This window comes from Artemia sp. Qi Xiang Cuo, chromosome 9, assembly GCF_049724085.1.
Source record: "Artemia sp. Qi Xiang Cuo chromosome 9, ASM4972408v1, whole genome shotgun sequence".
Classification (NCBI taxonomy): Eukaryota; Metazoa; Arthropoda; class Branchiopoda; order Anostraca; family Artemiidae; genus Artemia; species Artemia sp. Qi Xiang Cuo.
The window spans coordinates 35,191,013-35,208,002 of NC_142802.1; the positions used below are offsets into that span (position 1 = coordinate 35,191,013).

Genomic DNA, 16,990 nt, shown 5'->3' on the forward strand with positions numbered 1-16,990 from the left:
GACGATGCTTCTAACATGAGGGGTGAATTTAACGGACTTCGTTCTCACATTAAAAACCGCGTTCCAGATTGGGTTGATATCTGGCGCTACAGTCATGTTCCAAACCTTTGCGGTGTTAATTGTTTCACTGCAACATATGCAAGAAATTTCTTCGGCACCATGAACAGAATTTTATTTTTCTTTGCTGAGTCGCACAAACAAATAGACCTGTGGTGACAAGAAATAGCGAACACAAAAAAAGGACAGTCTAAGTTAAAAAGGTTACAGAAAATCGGTGAAACTCGTTGGGGGGCAAAAGAGAAGTTGCTTGTTTGTATGTTTTTCGGTAACGATTGCCTGTTTTTAGATACAGTGCACATTTTGTCCTCAGTCGAACACAGTAGTTGTTTCGACTTAAAACTTGATCTGAAACCACCTCACTGCTGAGTAAGCTTACGGAGTACAAAACAATCCTAACCACTCATTTGTTTCTTGCTGTATTTGAAGTCATTTGCCCTATTTTGAGGTCAGACACAAGGTTGGACTTTTTGATGGCCTGGAACATGGTTGATAAAGCAAGAAAGAATCTAGATAGTATTTGCTTCGAAAGCGTCAAAGAAAACGCCTCCAAGTTCGTGTCAAAGATCCAGGGCCTTGTAGAGACCATTTCATTGGACCTTGAAATTAGCTCAGAGTTACCAGCTTGTCGGGTTGCCAAGAAAAAGTGCATGTCGGAGAAACGGCAAAAGATTCTCGACCTGAAGATCTGGAACAGCGATTTCGAATCAAAGCGCTCAGGTTAGTAATTGACCAAATAACAACCAGTCTGAAAGAAAGATTTTCAGACAACAAACAGCTTATTTCCTACGTATATTTCTTGCAGCCCGCCATGTTCAACCTTTTGCGTCGAGGTGAAATGCCTGAGTCGGCCCTTGGAGACGTTGCAGAGATGGCAAAGGTTTTTCATGACGAGCTGAGGTCAGAGCTGAAAAGCTCTGCCTCATTTTACGACGAAATTATTTGCATGGATCGTAAATATAGCCGGGATAGGCCTGGTGCAGAATATAAGGATGGACTTGAACTTAGAAATGAATATGGAGGGGCTGATGTGCGAGATTCAAGTTCCTGTAGTGTGTGCAACAAATACATAACCTGTGCGTATCGGCTGCTATCAAGGCTGAATTGGTGCTTATCAGCTCACTCTTCAGTTTTTCTGGCCTACGAATATCTGCTGTTGCTTTCGTTTTCTCAAGTCAGCATTGCTTTCGTTTTCTCAAGTCAGCTGTGACAGATGCTTCAGCATCTGTCACAAGATTAAGAACTACAATATCAGATGATCTCTTGGAAGCATTTATGTTGATGTCATATCTGAATCAAGCAGCGGGAGCTGCTTGATTCAGTGCAGTTTGAAAATGTTCTAGAAGACCCGAAAAGAGATTCGAAGACTTAAAAAACGCCTTTGTCAGTGCAGTAGTTTTTTCCTCTTTTAGTCCAGTTATTTTGTTTTGTATCTGACAAAATTATATATTTTGTGTTCTGATGGAAATTCAAAAAAACTCTTAATGGTGTTAAACATCCTTCTGAAGAAGACAAATACCGTCAATGTTTTTTGGCCCAGTTTTTCCATGATGCAGAACGAAAGCTGAAAATTTTATACAGCTGAGAATGCGATGCCTCTCTCCCTTTGTATGAAAACCTGAGTAACACCGAGTCCAAACGAGTAACAGGGAGATCTGACACAAAAAATGATTGCTTTGCTGTTCCTTTCGTTTTCTCAAGTCAGCTGTGACAGATGCTTCAGCATCTGTCACAAGATTAAGAACTACAATATCAGATGATCTCTTGGAAGCATTCATGTTGATGTCAGTTCTGAATCAAGCAGCGGGAGCTGCTTGATTCAGTGCAGTTTGAAAATGTTCTAGAAGACCCGAAAAGAGATTCGAAGACTTAAAAAACGCCTTTGTCAGTGCAGTAGTTTTTTCCTCTTTTAGTCCAGTTATTTTGTCTTGCATCTGACCAAAATATATATTTTGTATTATAATGGAAATTCAAAAAAACTCTCAATGGTGTTAAACATCCTTCTGAAGAAGACAAATACCGTCAATGATTTTTGGCCCAGTTTTTCCATGATTCAGAACGTAAGCTGAAAATTTTATACAGCTGAGAATGCGATGCCTCTCTCCCTTTGTATGAAAACCTGAGTAACACCGAGTCCAAACTAGTATTAGGGAGATCTGACACAAAAAATGATTAGCGGGATTTGTCCTCTTTCTACTGTAAGCCTTCTTCTTACTTAGCGGGTAGTACTAATTTGTTTGGCGGCTTGAATGACATGAAGCACAATTTCCACTCATTATTCATTGTTCCACTCATTGAATAAATACGAAAACAACAAAACACATTCCTTCTATAATGAGAGCCATAGGTAGGGCCGCCTAACCGAACTGCCCCCTTAACTATTCCCTGCCAGTCCGCCTCTGTCTTGTGAACCTATTAATTTGGTATTTTTACTTCTTCTGTAGCAAAGATGGACAAACTACGACCCAGGAACCGCAAGCTTTTCATCAAAATCTATAGTACTATAAAATACTTACGTTAAATCATTAGTGAATGAAATTTTTTTTTTCTTTTAACACCTTTTTTGCTATTTTAGCAAATTAAATAGTTCCTTTTTAATTTGGTTAAGTCACAGGGCAGTGGCTAAGGGCTTATTGATCGTGATCGCGAGCTATTTGCCTTCAAACTGGTTTTTGTGGTTTTTATTGGGGAGGGGGAGGGGGTCTGCCACCCCTTCAGATAAGTTTTTTACTTCGCGGGTTGGCCGTTAGGTAGTAGTTTTTATTAGTTTGTTAAACTGTTCTCTCTCTCTCTGTCTGTCTCTCTCTCTCTCTCTCTCTCTCTCTCTCTCTCTCTCTCTCTCTCTCTCTCTCTCTCTCTCTCTCTCTCTCTCTCTCCCTCTCTCTCTCTCTATTTCTCTCTGTATTAGTGATTATTTGGACTATGCCTTTAACTCGTGACGGCTTTAGTTTTTTTTTTTTTTTTTTTTTTTAAGTTGACTTTTTCGCATTGAATATTCTCAAGGCCTTTAAATATAAACAAAAACTTAATTTTTTAAGGAAACACTTGACTTCGTTGCATACGTAGCCAAAGATTCCAGATATGGACGATCATGTTTCGTCCTGAAATGCGCCGAAGGATTAGCACAAGACGTCATCACAACTGTTGGACAAGCCTTTGAGCTACGTTTCAAAGAATATCTAAAACGAGCTCCTAAATGTAAACCTGAACCAGTTGAAAAGCCACCCTTGGATGACCCCGACTATTACAATGACCTCCCAGGAAAAGTTCCACCTGAACTCACAGGGGCTGCAGTGCAACCACCTACCATCACGCCTAAGGTAATTATGACCGTGTTTTAGGTTTATTTTCCTTTGTAAAATTTAACATGTTTTCTCAGCCTTGCCTTTTTACTTTCATTGTAAATAATGAAAAGGAGGTGTTGAAAAGGTATGTTTCTTTCCTGTTCTGTTTGTTTCTTTCACTTTGATAATAAGCTGATGATGGCGATGCATAAGACTGAGAGGAAACATTGCATGAAAATGTCCAAATAGTCTTAGCTATCCATAGTTAAATGACGGCTTAACCACTAAGTTCAATCGTATTTTTTAGCAAAAGACATATGTGTTATTAAAGATAATAAATGTCCAAGACCATGGGAAAGTAAAAAATGGAACATGTGGAAAGTAAAAAAAAAGTTTTTCAAGATAGTAAGTAGATGATATTACTTTTACCTTTTTGGCTGGAATTAGAGGAGAGCCGTGATCAATTTTAGACCAACAAAAAGGGCCAAAATCCACTTTGAAGATTGAGAATCAGCAAATCATATGCCAACTCTGTATTAGTGTACAGCTTGGCATAATCAGAAGCAAACATTATAAAATTCTGAAAATAAAAAAAAAATAAAAAATCCTAAAATGCTCATTTCTATCATTTCTAAAAGCGCTTCACTTTAATCTAAGTCCTCACCTCACCTAATGTGCAAATATACAACCCAAATTATGTTTTTATATGCATTTTGCCATGCGTCACTCTTTTGTTTCAACTTAATATCCGTAAATTGAAATCAAAGTTGACAAAATCAAGAATCAATAATTCTGTTTTTAAAATTTATAGTGTTTTCTTCTGAGTTCCCCTAACTGTACACTAATATCGCCAATTATTAACTAAGAAGTTAATGGTATAATTAATAATTAGGAACGAAGGATAGTTCAGCTAAAATATACATATTCAAAACTCATGTAATCTTATTAAGAAATGAGTTTCCGAAAACATCTTACTTTATGTAGTTTGTAAGTGTCTAACTTTTGAGAAAAGCCATTTATTGGAGACATACTTATTTGCGTATAATAATTATTTGCGTTTTGTTTCAACTTAATATCCGTAAATTGAAATCAAAGTTGACAAAATCAAGAATTCTGTTTTCAGAGTTTATAGTGTTTTCTTTTGAGTTCCCCTAACTGCACACTAATATCGCCAATTATTAACTAAGAAGTAAATAGTATAATTAATAATTAGGAACGAAGGATAGTTCAGCTAAAATATACATATTCAAAACTCATGTAATCTTATTAAGAAATGAGTTTCCGAAAACATCTTACTTTATGTAGTTTGTAAGTGTCTAACTTTTGAGAAAAGCCATTTATTGGAGACATACTTATTTGCGTTTTGTTTCAACTTAATATCCGTAAATTGAAATCAAAGTTGACAAAATCAAGAATTCTGTTTTCAGAATTTATAGTGTTTTCTTCTGAGTTCCCCTAACTGCACACTAATATCGCCAATTATTAACTAAGAAGTAAATAGTATAATTAATAATTAGGAACGAAGGATAGTTCAGCTAAAATATACATATTCATAACTCTGTAATCTTATTATGAAATGAGTTTCCGAAATCATCTTACTTCATCTAGTTTGTAAGTGTTTATAACTTTGGAGAAGTCATTTGTTGGAAACATACTTATTTGCGTATAATAAGCCCGGCTTGCTCAGTTGGTAGAGCATCGTACTCCCGATCTCCGGGCTTGATTCCGACATAAGTTTTTTTAACATGTTCCCTTTGTATAAAAGTTGAATAAGGAGAGAAAAATTGGTATTGGACTATTTATAGTATGCAGATGGATAAAGGGTTCGAGAGGAGCAGCAAGGGTCTCCTCGTGAACGAGTACTTCCAAAGTTCTACAGTAGTTGTACGTCTACCCTGTTTTGTTTCACGGCTGGGCGATCAGATTGAAACTTTCAGGGGCTGTTTTTTTTTGGGGGGGGGGGGTTAAGGTATATTTGAATTTTATGTTCGAGGAAGGGGGAACAATTTTATATCATCATCACAAAAAATTATACTGCTAGTGCCTAAATATTCTCTAAGGGTAAATTAGATTGAAGCATCTTTTGACATTTCCTCCTTTTATTACTCCAAAGTATGAATTTTTCTTTTACTGAAAACCTGACATCCAACGCTAAGTTCATCTAGTCAAGCACAACCATTTTGTAAGTATTTAAATAAAAGCGCACAAGAATAAGTGTGTATTATTTCCTGAAGTGTAATGGATAGTCCAACTGTTTATATCCACTCTTAGTATCAGTTACAGAAAAGGAATGACCTAATCTCGCAAATGTTTTTCTACACGTATCGATCTGAATAGAAAGAGAAAAGGTTAGGGGTCAGAGAAGAAAGTTTTCTGAGCAAATTGAAACTATTTCATTCGCAGCATAGTTTTTTCAATACTTTTAAGAGGATTGAAAAGGACTCTTTGAAATGGAATTCTGAATGACTCATTTCCGGGAAACTTCGTTCACTCTTTCCTCTGTTTTCAAAAGAAATTTGCTGAAGGTTCCAACGCTCTCTTTCCTAAGCATTTAATCAAATCTCCTAACTAAGAGACTTCTGTTTGAACCCCTTATTTTTTTTTTTTTTTTTTTTTTTTTTTTTTTTTAAAGATCTTGACAACCATCCAAAAGTAAAAACTACACATGTGATTCTATATTTATTTGAATTGCATGATGAAATGAATAAGTTAATGGAATATATCAGAAAGTACTATTCCAATTAGCTCTAGACATAACACGGCTAAATAATGTACCTCTAAATTTTCTTAGGAGTAAGTATATTTTTGAATACGCTTAGAAAAAAATTCTCAAATAAAAAGAGTAACTAAATTTACCTGCAAAATGGCAAAACTCAGCAAATTTGAAACGGCGAGGTTTCCTGGCAAATAGATCAATCCGTTTAATCTGTAATATATTTAATTTTTATGCATTATAATGCATTTAATATCAATCCATTATGTACAAACCCCAGAGTAAAAGAAAATCAGACTCAAACCGAAATATGGACAGTTTAATTGTTTCCCGAGATTACAACAGGTGTAGACTAATCTTTATGCAATTTCCTAACCTTTATAATAGGCTACAGAAGAAGTAGAGATAGGAATAAAAACGGTTCCCAATGTGATATTTTAGGCTTTGATTTCATTCCTTGAACTGTCATTTATCTTACATCGATCAACGTTTTCTAAGATCTCAAAAGCCCGTTAAGTGGGGTTTTGCCAAAATCTTCACATTTCTAAGGGCCCGTACTCAAAACTCACCCTGCCACATGTTTTGATTTTATAATGGCAATGTAAAATATAACTCTTTCATAACAGGACAATTCTCCCCCTCGAACTGAAATTACTTATATCTTCCGATATTTGAAAAAAAATACAGAATAGTAAAAGAAAAACTAAATTTAAACTTACAATTCAGCTGTGAAATTCACCTTCTTTCTTTCAATACTCAAATTCAGCTGAATAAAATTAATAGGCTCAAATAAAATTGTTTATCAAAAGAGAATTCTATCAAGCAAGGGGCGACTCGGGCCATCACTCACCCAAACTAAAAACGGAATTTTTACGACAATTGACACTTCAACAGAATTGACTTTTTATGCTGATTCTAAATGTATAAAGTGTATAAAAACCCTTCAGTTTATTGCTACCTACCAAAAGCCACAAATCTGAGAAAATTTGTCTGATTTCGAATAAAGAGCGAAACACCCCCAAAAGCAATCGTATTGAAAACCGCTTTATTAGATCTGTCGTACTTATTTTTTTTCTCAAAGAAAGATCGTGGCTGCATATTTAATTTGTTTTGTTTTTTTCTCGTGGGATGTTTGTGTCAAATCAGAGGTCCTAGAAAATCGGAAGAGAGCTTGTTCAAATGTAAATTATAAGTTCCTTTCTAAGTGACCACATTTTGTCATGGGAAAGTGTTGTTTTCTCCCATTTTATGACACCAAACTGCGACTATGCCCAAAATAGGACCATTTTGCAATCAGTTTAAAATTCTTAGAAGCAAATCGATTTAAAAATACCATTAACTTGTGTTTTATGCTTCCTAGTTGCGGAGGAAGTAATTCCTCATGGTGGCAGTAATGCATTTGACTCAGTTGATTCACTTAATTTTTTATAAAATTACATTTCGTGCTGTGAAATTGCGTATCACCTATCATGAAGGGAGGGAGTCTTTATGTAGGCGGGGGTGGGGGCAGATGCCTAAAAGAGCACATTTTAATATCTAAACTGGTAACTCTTCATGAGCCTTCTGACAAATTTAGAAAGAGGATGGGAGGGGAGAGTAGGAATTATTTAAAATAATTATCTATGTAGCATAATATATTACATTCCCATGCATACCGGCACAGAGGTGGAAAAGGTAAAAGTGGGCCAGGAGCCCTACAAGGAAATTTCTTTGGTTGGGGGGGGGGGTGTTACTAAGAACTTTGTATTCAGCAGTTTTAAATGGTAACATTTTTCTTTTCTATTTATACAAAATATTTCAATGTATTGGAACATATGTATATAATGTATTTATCGATCAGACAATCCTACGTTAAAGGTTGTGATGGCTTTAGCCACATAGAAGATCGAAAGTTGCACAGAATTTCCAACTATATGAATAATAATACCCCATATTGTCAACCTGAATTTCTGCAGCAGAAATATTAACAGGGCCTTTTTGAACAAAAATAACATTCTGTGCAAAAAAGTGTATTCAAAATGTGTCCAAAATTTAAATTGCAATCCAGCATTTTATTTCTTAAGCATAAAAACTGACAAAGCAGGGCAGGGCGGTACCAATAAATTTAAAATTATTGACATATACATTTTAACAGAAATAAAACAGGTGTTTAAAAGGCCGATACCCCACATTATATTTTCGTTAAACCTGGGCATGATCTGGAAAACAATCAGAAATTAAATTTGTAAAAACTAGTTTTTTCAAGTGAAAATAAAGAGCAACTTTGAAACTTAAAAGGAGCAGAAATTATTCTTTATACGAAGGGGACTGTCTCCTCCTTAACTCTTCGCTCTTTATTCTGAAATTTGACATTTTGTCTAAATTCCTCAAGAACATTTACTGAAAAATAAGCATTGAATTGAAAAAAAGAAGTTTTATAAAGCACTAAAAAACTTTAGCTTAGCGAGTTGCTAAATATTTCAAGTTCTTTTCCTTCTTTTTCTATGATTATATGAACTTTCTTAAACACTCCTAACTTGGGATGTTTTGTTGAAACTCGAAACAAAAACATATTCGGAATAAAAAGTTGGCTCTTTTGATTTAATGCAATCAATATTTAGGTTCTTATGCTTTCGTTACTGATAAGGATCGCTATTTACCTGCCATTCATTACTACGAAAAATTCAGTGTTTTTAATTCAACAAAATCATATAGAAAAAATGATTGTGGAAAGCTGGAAAGGGGTCATTCCATCCCAAATTATAACTCATATTGTCCTTAGTAAGGGCCAAAACCCATTGGCAGGCAGCAGGAGCGAATCTCTAGCGTGTTTATTGGTGGGGCAAGAGGGGTCCATATCCAGATAGTCCAAGGGCATGGGATGTATAAGGTTTTTTTTCCACATTATTGGGGGGGCAACTGCCCCCTCTTGCCTCCCTCAAACGACGCCCCTGGCAGGCAGCCAACCATGAGCAAACACTTATTCCGTTGTTTTCCCTACTCTACTCTACTCTATTTCCTTTGGTTTCCTAAAAATTACTTTATAGTCCTCGATTCCCAGGGGAGCCAAGGTCTCCCGGTGGGCGTCCTTGAAATAGTACATACAAAGAGAGTCGTGATAATAAAATATTCTTGGCATATTTGAAACTCCTTTATTCGTTTCTCACCTAAATAAATTCGCAGAATTTATATATTGCTGTAAGCATAGATGTACATAGCTTCGGCCTGGGGGAGGGGGTACGGAATGTCGAGGTATCAAAAGACCGATCTTTAATTATTTGTTTCGGCGGAGAAGCCGTAAGAAAGTGAATTTATGTCTCAATTTACTTTTGTTATTATTTGCAAAAAAATCAGGGGAGGGTTCTCTTTGGACCAATCCTAGGGGAAGAATTCCCCCTCTCTGCGCAGGTGTGGCCATCTCAGGTTTTGGCTTATCTGGACACTTTTGTAGAAAGTGGCTTTTTACAAATCAGAGTTTTACTTCTTTAACGTTGTAGAGCTTCTTTGACATTCGCCTTCATAACATTTTGTTATTTTAAATGTTTAATTTCTTAACTACATTCGAGAATAAGGTAAAAAAAAAAAATGACAATAAGTCTGTCTTTCTGGCACCGGTCCGCGATAGAAATGAGAGTAGAATTGAAAAAGGAACAAATGTAAGCTTGTAGACTTAAAGTACTTAACAGTCAGAATTTGGAGAAAAAAGGGCTATATCAACTTTAAGTAGCAAAATAACAAAAATCGTGTGTTCAATTAATTCTTAATCAGTTTATGTTTAGTCTTTAGGTTGAGCTGTGCTAAGTTTATTTTTGCACTTCCGGCGGCTAAGTTTAAAATTTCCTGGAGAAGAACGTTTTGGCAATGCTTTTCATATTGGTGAGATTTTCCTTTCTTTTTTCTTTTTTTTTCTGTCGAATCTGTCATAGGCCGGTGAATTTCAGCCAAATAATCCTATGCCAAGGTTTCGTAAGAGTATGGACTTTCTAAACGTAGAAATTCTGAGGAGAAAAAAAGGAAGAAATAGGTCAATTGAAGTCTGTTATGGTATATAAATTAAATAATGTTTACGAAAATACGCATTAAGATTCAAAAAACAAACAAACTAATCGGTCAATTAAGATGAAGTAATGATCGTAACAGGTGTTTACGCTGTTTTTGTTTCTGAGGGGGGGGGGGGGAATTTATGCATATTGAAGCTAAAAACTCCGGGAGAACTAAAGGAAAACGTGCCTGAATCATAATATAAAATTTCAACCAGGAAATTGTTAATGACATAAAAAGAGAAGAAAACCTTCACACAGGCTGCCAACAGTGCCAACCAAGCGAGACTTCATCACTTAGGACTTGTGCCCCCTGTCCATTCTCTCCAACCAAAATTTTTAGAGATTTTCGTGATTTCTCCCATAGTTTCATATATCTCCCATATAGTTTGACTAAGTAGTCAAGCGTCGACCGAGGCTTGGACTCAATTTGACGGGTTCTAACATAATACAAATGTAGTTCGCCTATTGTTTTTCTTTTTCGAGCTTTTCGAACTATGCCTTATTATTGACTTGTTTTTAAATAATCAATAGTTTTTGCTCAACGAATCTGCGGTATTTTTCTACCAACAAGTCTGAGTAGTGAAACACTTCTCGTTGACTCACTGCTTCATCAAGCTCATCTGTTTCTTAGGCTGATTACGAATATGTGAAACATATTGTTTCTAAAGTAACCAGGCAAAAGCAAATAGTATTTCAACGGTAAATAAAAGGGAATAGGAACCCCCCCCCCCCAAAAAAAGGGGTGATCTTAACATATTTTTCTTCTTTTTTTATTATTTTTACAACATTTGCTTTATAGCAGGCATACAGGATCTGTTGAATACAGGATTCCTGATTGTTACTAAATCCTAAGGTAAAAATGCTGAAGGACGATTTTTGGCTTACTTTGAAAGTCGGTTTTCTAGGTAAGTGAAACTTTCGGTAAATGGATTTGCTGCCCAAATTAGAGCCAAGAAGCTGTTCTGGAGCTGCTACCTCCACCCCTTCCCCTCTTTTAGAGTAACAGGCTGAGAGACTGCTTCTTTTGGACTTAGGTTATGTAGGTCTTAGAAAAGGCAGCTACTGGTATTTGAGCAAAGTTTTAGCTGTTCTTTCGATCTCTCAACTTAGGACGTACATTCATAGAATCTTCCAAGCCTTCTAAGTAGGCAAGAAGTTGAGACCAAGTATTTGTGAACACTGATGAAAATTGTATTCGCTTTCCATGAAAATCGTTCAAGCTTGCATGTTGTCAAGTCTCGGGGAGTAGGTAAAGGGCGGATGTTGGAACTTACAGACACCTCATCGGATCCTAATGTGAGCCATAGGTTAGTTCCAAAGATTTCTACCTGCATACCACAGCAACTTGTTGCGTTAACGAAAAGCTGCTTTTCCGTATGTTTAGTAACCCAGACTTGTGACGTGAAGATTTGTTTTTGAGGATTTTTTCAAAAGCAGCAAAGGTACATTTCAGGTTAAGGTTTTTTGGGATTCGCCTCTATCTTACTCTAACCTCTACTTAAGCATAATACTTTTCAGGGAAATTTAAACTTCTGAAATATTTGATTATTTGAAGTGGGTGAAGTAAAAATCCGGTGGAGTTCTTCTCTCCGTATACTCCCCCTCGCAGCCACCTTAATAATTTCAACTTGTTAAATTTGTGAGTCATTTTTCGACCCCTTTCGAATGTTCAATTACCTACAAGGTTTATCGATACATATTCTTCCGATGACAGTATGATAATAAAACAGTTCGTGGTAAAGTAAGGAGCGACACTGCTTAATAGTAGCCGAAGCTCTAAAAAATGGAATACCAATAATACTAAAAATGATACCAATAAATACATCAAAAGAATCGGATTTTTATGCTGATTGCAAATATATAAGTTTCATCAAGTTTAGTCCTACCCATCAGAAGTTATGAGTCTGAAAGAATTTGCCTTGTTCTTGAAAAAAGAGGGAGACACCCCCTAAAAGTGATAGAATCTTAATGAAAATCCACCATGAGATTCAGCGTATCAAAAAACCCTACTGTAGAGGTTTCAAGCTCCTATCTGCAACAATGTGGAATTTTGTATTTTTGGCCAGAAGAAAGAAGAAAGGGCTCATTCGAGCGGAAATTAAAAGATCTAGTGCCCTTTTTAAGTGACCAAAAAAATGGAGGGCAACTAGGCCCCCTCCCACGATCATTGTTTCCCCAAAGTCACCCGATCAAAATTTTGAAATTTTGAAAATTTTTGAAAATTTTGAGCCATTTTGTTCAGCATAGTCGAAAATTTAATAACTATGTCTTTGAGAATGATTTAATCCCCCACAGTCCCCAGGGGAAGGGCTGCAAGCTATGAACGTTGCCCATTGTTAACATATAGTATTGGTTATTGGGAAGTATACAGACGTTTTCAGGGGGATTTTTTCTGGTGGGGGAGGGGGTTGTAGGAGGGGGTTACGTGGGATGATCTTTCCATGGAGGATGTTTTCATGGGAGAGGGAAATTTCTAAGAAGTGGGCGCCAAATTTCCCAGCCTTATCTAAAAAACGATCAGAAATAAAAAAAAAAACAAGTTTTTTCAACTGAAAGTAAGGAGCAACATTAAGATTTAAAACGAACAGAAATTATTACGTTTATGAGGGGGTTCGCCCTCTAGTCGATACCTTGCTCTTTACGCTGAAGTTTTTTTTAGTACTTTCAAAAGAGATAAATATTCTAATTAAACGGCCTTTGTGATTGAGGGGTCATTCTTAAAGAATGGGAACAAAATTCCAACTTTAGCGTAAAGAGTGAGGTATTGACTAGGGGGACCCCCTCATATACGTAATAATTTCTGTTCTTTTTAAATTTTAATGTTGCTCCTTGCTTTCTGTTGAAAAAAAACTTGTATTTTTTATTTAATACAACATTAAAATTCCCATTTCTTGTATACTCTCCTCCCAGCCCCCTTATTATTTTTGAAAAATCATCTACTCAGTAGCAGAACAAGGCTAGTTCCAGTGGCTAGGCAAATGGACAAAAAAATAATAAAAAATATATAAAAAAAATTTTAATCGCTTTCAAAATGAACTAAAAAGTAATTTTTTTCTAGAAAATCTATGAATAAACGGATTGGGCTTACAAAACTTGATCTTTTTATTTCTTTTTTCCTTAACTCATCGACTTTTTTCATTTATGCATTTATAACTTAGATTCATTTGTTATCTCATAACATATATTCATTTGTTTGCATAACATATATTCATATGTTATGCAAAGCCCAATCCTTGCCATACCCCCTCGTTTTCACTTAAATTAATAAATTCTCGAGAAAAAAAAGTTTTCGGCTTTTAGTCTATTTTGAAAATCAGTTTAAAAATATTAACTTATTTATTTATCAGTTTTTAAGTCTTTGTTTTAACTTTTTTTTTCCCTATGTTTTTTTGCTTGTTCTGTTTCAGATATGTTGTATAAGAAAATCATGAAAGGGAAGAGAGAGCGAGAGAGACAGAGAGAGGTGGGGAGGCAGAAATCCAATACAGTATATGCTCTATATCGAGCCACTTCACCTTTCTTCCTTCTATTTTTCGATCATTTTTTTTCGACGTCGACAATTTTAGTCTTCTACAAACATTTCCCTTTTCTTCCCTTATTTCCATTCTCTTGACAAAGAGGGTGTTGTTATAGTAATTAAGTAAAGTTTTTACTGTTTTAAGGACTAAATTATACTGAATCTACTTAGATTCTCAAGGTATTCAGAGGATCCCTTCGTTAAGGAAAACTGTAACAATCATGCTCCGAGAAAACCTTCTAAGATTTATCTTCATCCTAGTTCAATTTGGGGGGAATGATTACTTGACGTTTGTTGACGCCTACGTATTGTTTGCACTGTGAAGTAAATAAGACAGGCCCTATCTCATGGGACTTAATATAGGCTCAGCTGAACTTGGAGTTGCCTCGGATACGATATTGTCTGTTATCTGTGAAAGTCAACACCATCTTCTTGCTGAATAATATATCAAGAAGACGATATCGACCAGTCGGAAAAAAGACTTACCTTCAAAAAAAGAACGTTTCGACGAATGTAAAAAAAAACATTTTGACGCAAAAATATTTCTTCATCTTCATAGGAACTAATGTAGGTACTTAGATTAATGTAGATTAGTAGTGTTAACGGAAAATTTTCTAGATATTATTTTGTAATTTACAGTGACATGGGTGCCAGGGGGTGAGGGAGGGGACCGATAATTCGCCCACCGTCCTAAAAACGCAAAAAAATACTCAGAAAGTTGCCATGCTTTTGTACATTCGTTAAACAGATACGACACTTGTTGCAAAAAAAAAAGAGAAAAAAAGCCAACTCTTTTCCTAGCATTTGCCCCCTCTGAAAAAGTGTATGAAGGCTTTTGCCCCTCCTCCTTCCGTACTGAGAAAAATATTCAGTCCTGCCATAAATATTGATATTTGGTATTTGACTAAAAAGAAAAAATTAAACTACTGGTTTGATTTGAAAATTTTTTGCACATTTTATTACTGATACTATGAACTACAAACTACAAAAAAAAACTATTCAAAATGGCTTCCGTTTGCCTGAATCCACCGACAAAAGTGTGTTAGGTCATTCATTGATCGCTGTACGGACGACATATTGAGAAAAATTGTCCACGGCTTCTACCAGTGCCTGCTTCAATGAATCCAGATTTTGGTGAAATATTCTCTTTACAAGTAAAACAAAAATTACTGTTGAAGAAACTTTCAATAAACAAAATGACAGAGTTTATGCACGGTCATCCAGTGAAGCCCGCGAACTGGTGCCAAGGATCGAACGAGGTCATTATCTTGCCTCAGTGATGGTTTGGTGGGGAGTGTCAAATGACGGCGTCACTTCTTTACATTTTTGTGAAAAGGGCGTTAAAATGGCGATGAGAAATTATCAGTGGGACATAACAAAAGTAGTGGAGCCCCTAAACTAAACAATGTTTCAAAATAGACCATGGATATTCCAACAGAACTCTGCACATAAGGCCAAAACTACTCAACGGTGGCTTAAAAATCATGTACCCGAATTTGTTAGTAGTGACCATTGGCCGTCAGCCAGTCCAGACCTTAATCCACTTGACTACAAACTGAGGTCAGTTTTAGAGGGCATGGTCTGCAAAAGACGTCACCATAATCTGGATTCATTGAAGCAGGCATTGGTAGAAGCTGTGGTCAATTTTTCTCAAGATGCCGTCCGTACAGCGATCGATGAATGGCCTAAGAGACTTCGTCGGTGTATTCAGGAAAATGCCGGCCAATTTGTAGTTTATAGTTCATTATAGCAGTAACAAAAGGTGCAAAAATGTTTCAAATCAAACCAGTTTTTTTTTTTTAGTTAAATACCTTGTATCAATATTTATGGCAGGTCTGGATAGAATTTTCTATTAAGACACAAATTTTTAATCTAGTTTCACGCAAGAAATCTGAAAGACTGTTTTGGGGGATTTGGCTATCCCCTATATATGACCCCTATAATGACTTTCAGACGAATTTTGAGACGTGAGTTTTCAAATTCAGATTGCAAGCGTGACGGTGTTGTGGGCTAGAAGGCCCAAGCAAAACGTGGGCGCAAATGCAAGGGCCGAAGGACGGAACCTAGGTATTATATCTGGAAAGAGCAATAGTTTGACCAAAATCTAGAGATAGAGTACTATGTTAAAGGAGCCGCAAAATAAGAGGAAATGTTGAATTAAAACGAATGTGCCTTTCTTTACACATAGAAAAAATAAATAGTAATGCAATTCGAAACAACCGATAATAAACAAAGTTTTATAGAACATATCTTATTGAAGAAATATTTTCCTTAAGCTTGGAAGAAATCAATATGAAACAGTGCTTTCTGAGTACTGGTACGATGATGAGTGGTGTTTCTTGATGAAGAGGTTGTCATTATGTTGAAAGTTTTCTTTGGAATAACAGAGCACTTGAGCATGATCTTCCTCAAGAAAGTTTTAAAAAGCTTGCAAAGCTATATTTCTTTAGAATAGAATATAATTTTTTTGTTTTTGGAAAAAGGAGAGAAAAGTATTAGCCGTCATTTAATAAATAAAATCTTATTTTCTTGACCAAAAGGTTTTTTTTAATGCGCTAACAATAGAACTGTAACTCAGTATTGCAATTTATATGCGTAGGTTGTAATAATGAGTTACAATAATTTAATAATGTTTAAGAAAAAACGAAAACAATATTATCCAAAATTAAATAGATTCCTTTGTTTTCTTGGCCTGAAGGCACTATATTTCAATGAGTTAAAAGTGAGTTGTACTTCTAACCATCTTTGTATTTTGAGAAAAATTGTAGTTTTCTCTCAACTTTGTGAAAGGCAGAATGATTATTTAACTAATATCGCATCCAACTGGTGGAATTTGCGGCCGTATTTTATTTACGTCTACTCTGTTTTGTGAGGACTTGGGCTGATCGAATCCCAGGTAGTGATTTTGTCTCAGTTATTTGGGATGCAACTGACATCGGCTTATGCCATTTTGGCTTGGTAACATAACGAAGGGGACAGTCCTAGTAGGGTGATCAGCTTTTAACAAATATTGTTCTGGGATTAAATTTTCCCCCGATAAAATGTCAAAGGTGCAATAAACTTTAATGGGAAAAATTTCACCTTAATTTATTTATAAGAACCTTTCCTTTTGGTATTTCTTAAATGATGCTGCTGTAGATTTTTCTTTTGCGTAGAATTTTTGGACAGCTATTGTACTATACATAAAGACAGTAACCTCAAATTTAGAAATTCCCAGAGAAGCCCATTTCTAGGTTTTCAATCTAGTTTGAATAGATTCTTCTTTAATTTATCAGTTAATTTTGTTGTTGTTTTTTTTTCAAAAAGGAAAGTTTAACTAATCATCAGTTAAAAGAAGGACTGATGTAAAATTTATCAATATAGATTATAGACTATGGGATGGAGGTCTTCCCACCCG

The 16,990-nt window shown here is 35.6% G+C and overlaps 1 protein-coding gene across 1 annotated transcript in view; it reads left to right on the top strand.

Moving 5' to 3' along the window:
- The window catches only part of LOC148948597 (uncharacterized), a 196,676-nt gene that overhangs the window by 155,868 nt on the left and 23,818 nt on the right, over positions 1 to 16,990 (top strand). Inside the window, exon 7 of the mRNA XM_089094492.1 lies at positions 3,096 to 3,377. Coding sequence (XP_088950618.1) covers positions 3,096 to 3,377 — 282 coding nt within the window. The remainder of the gene's footprint in view (positions 1 to 3,095; positions 3,378 to 16,990) is intronic.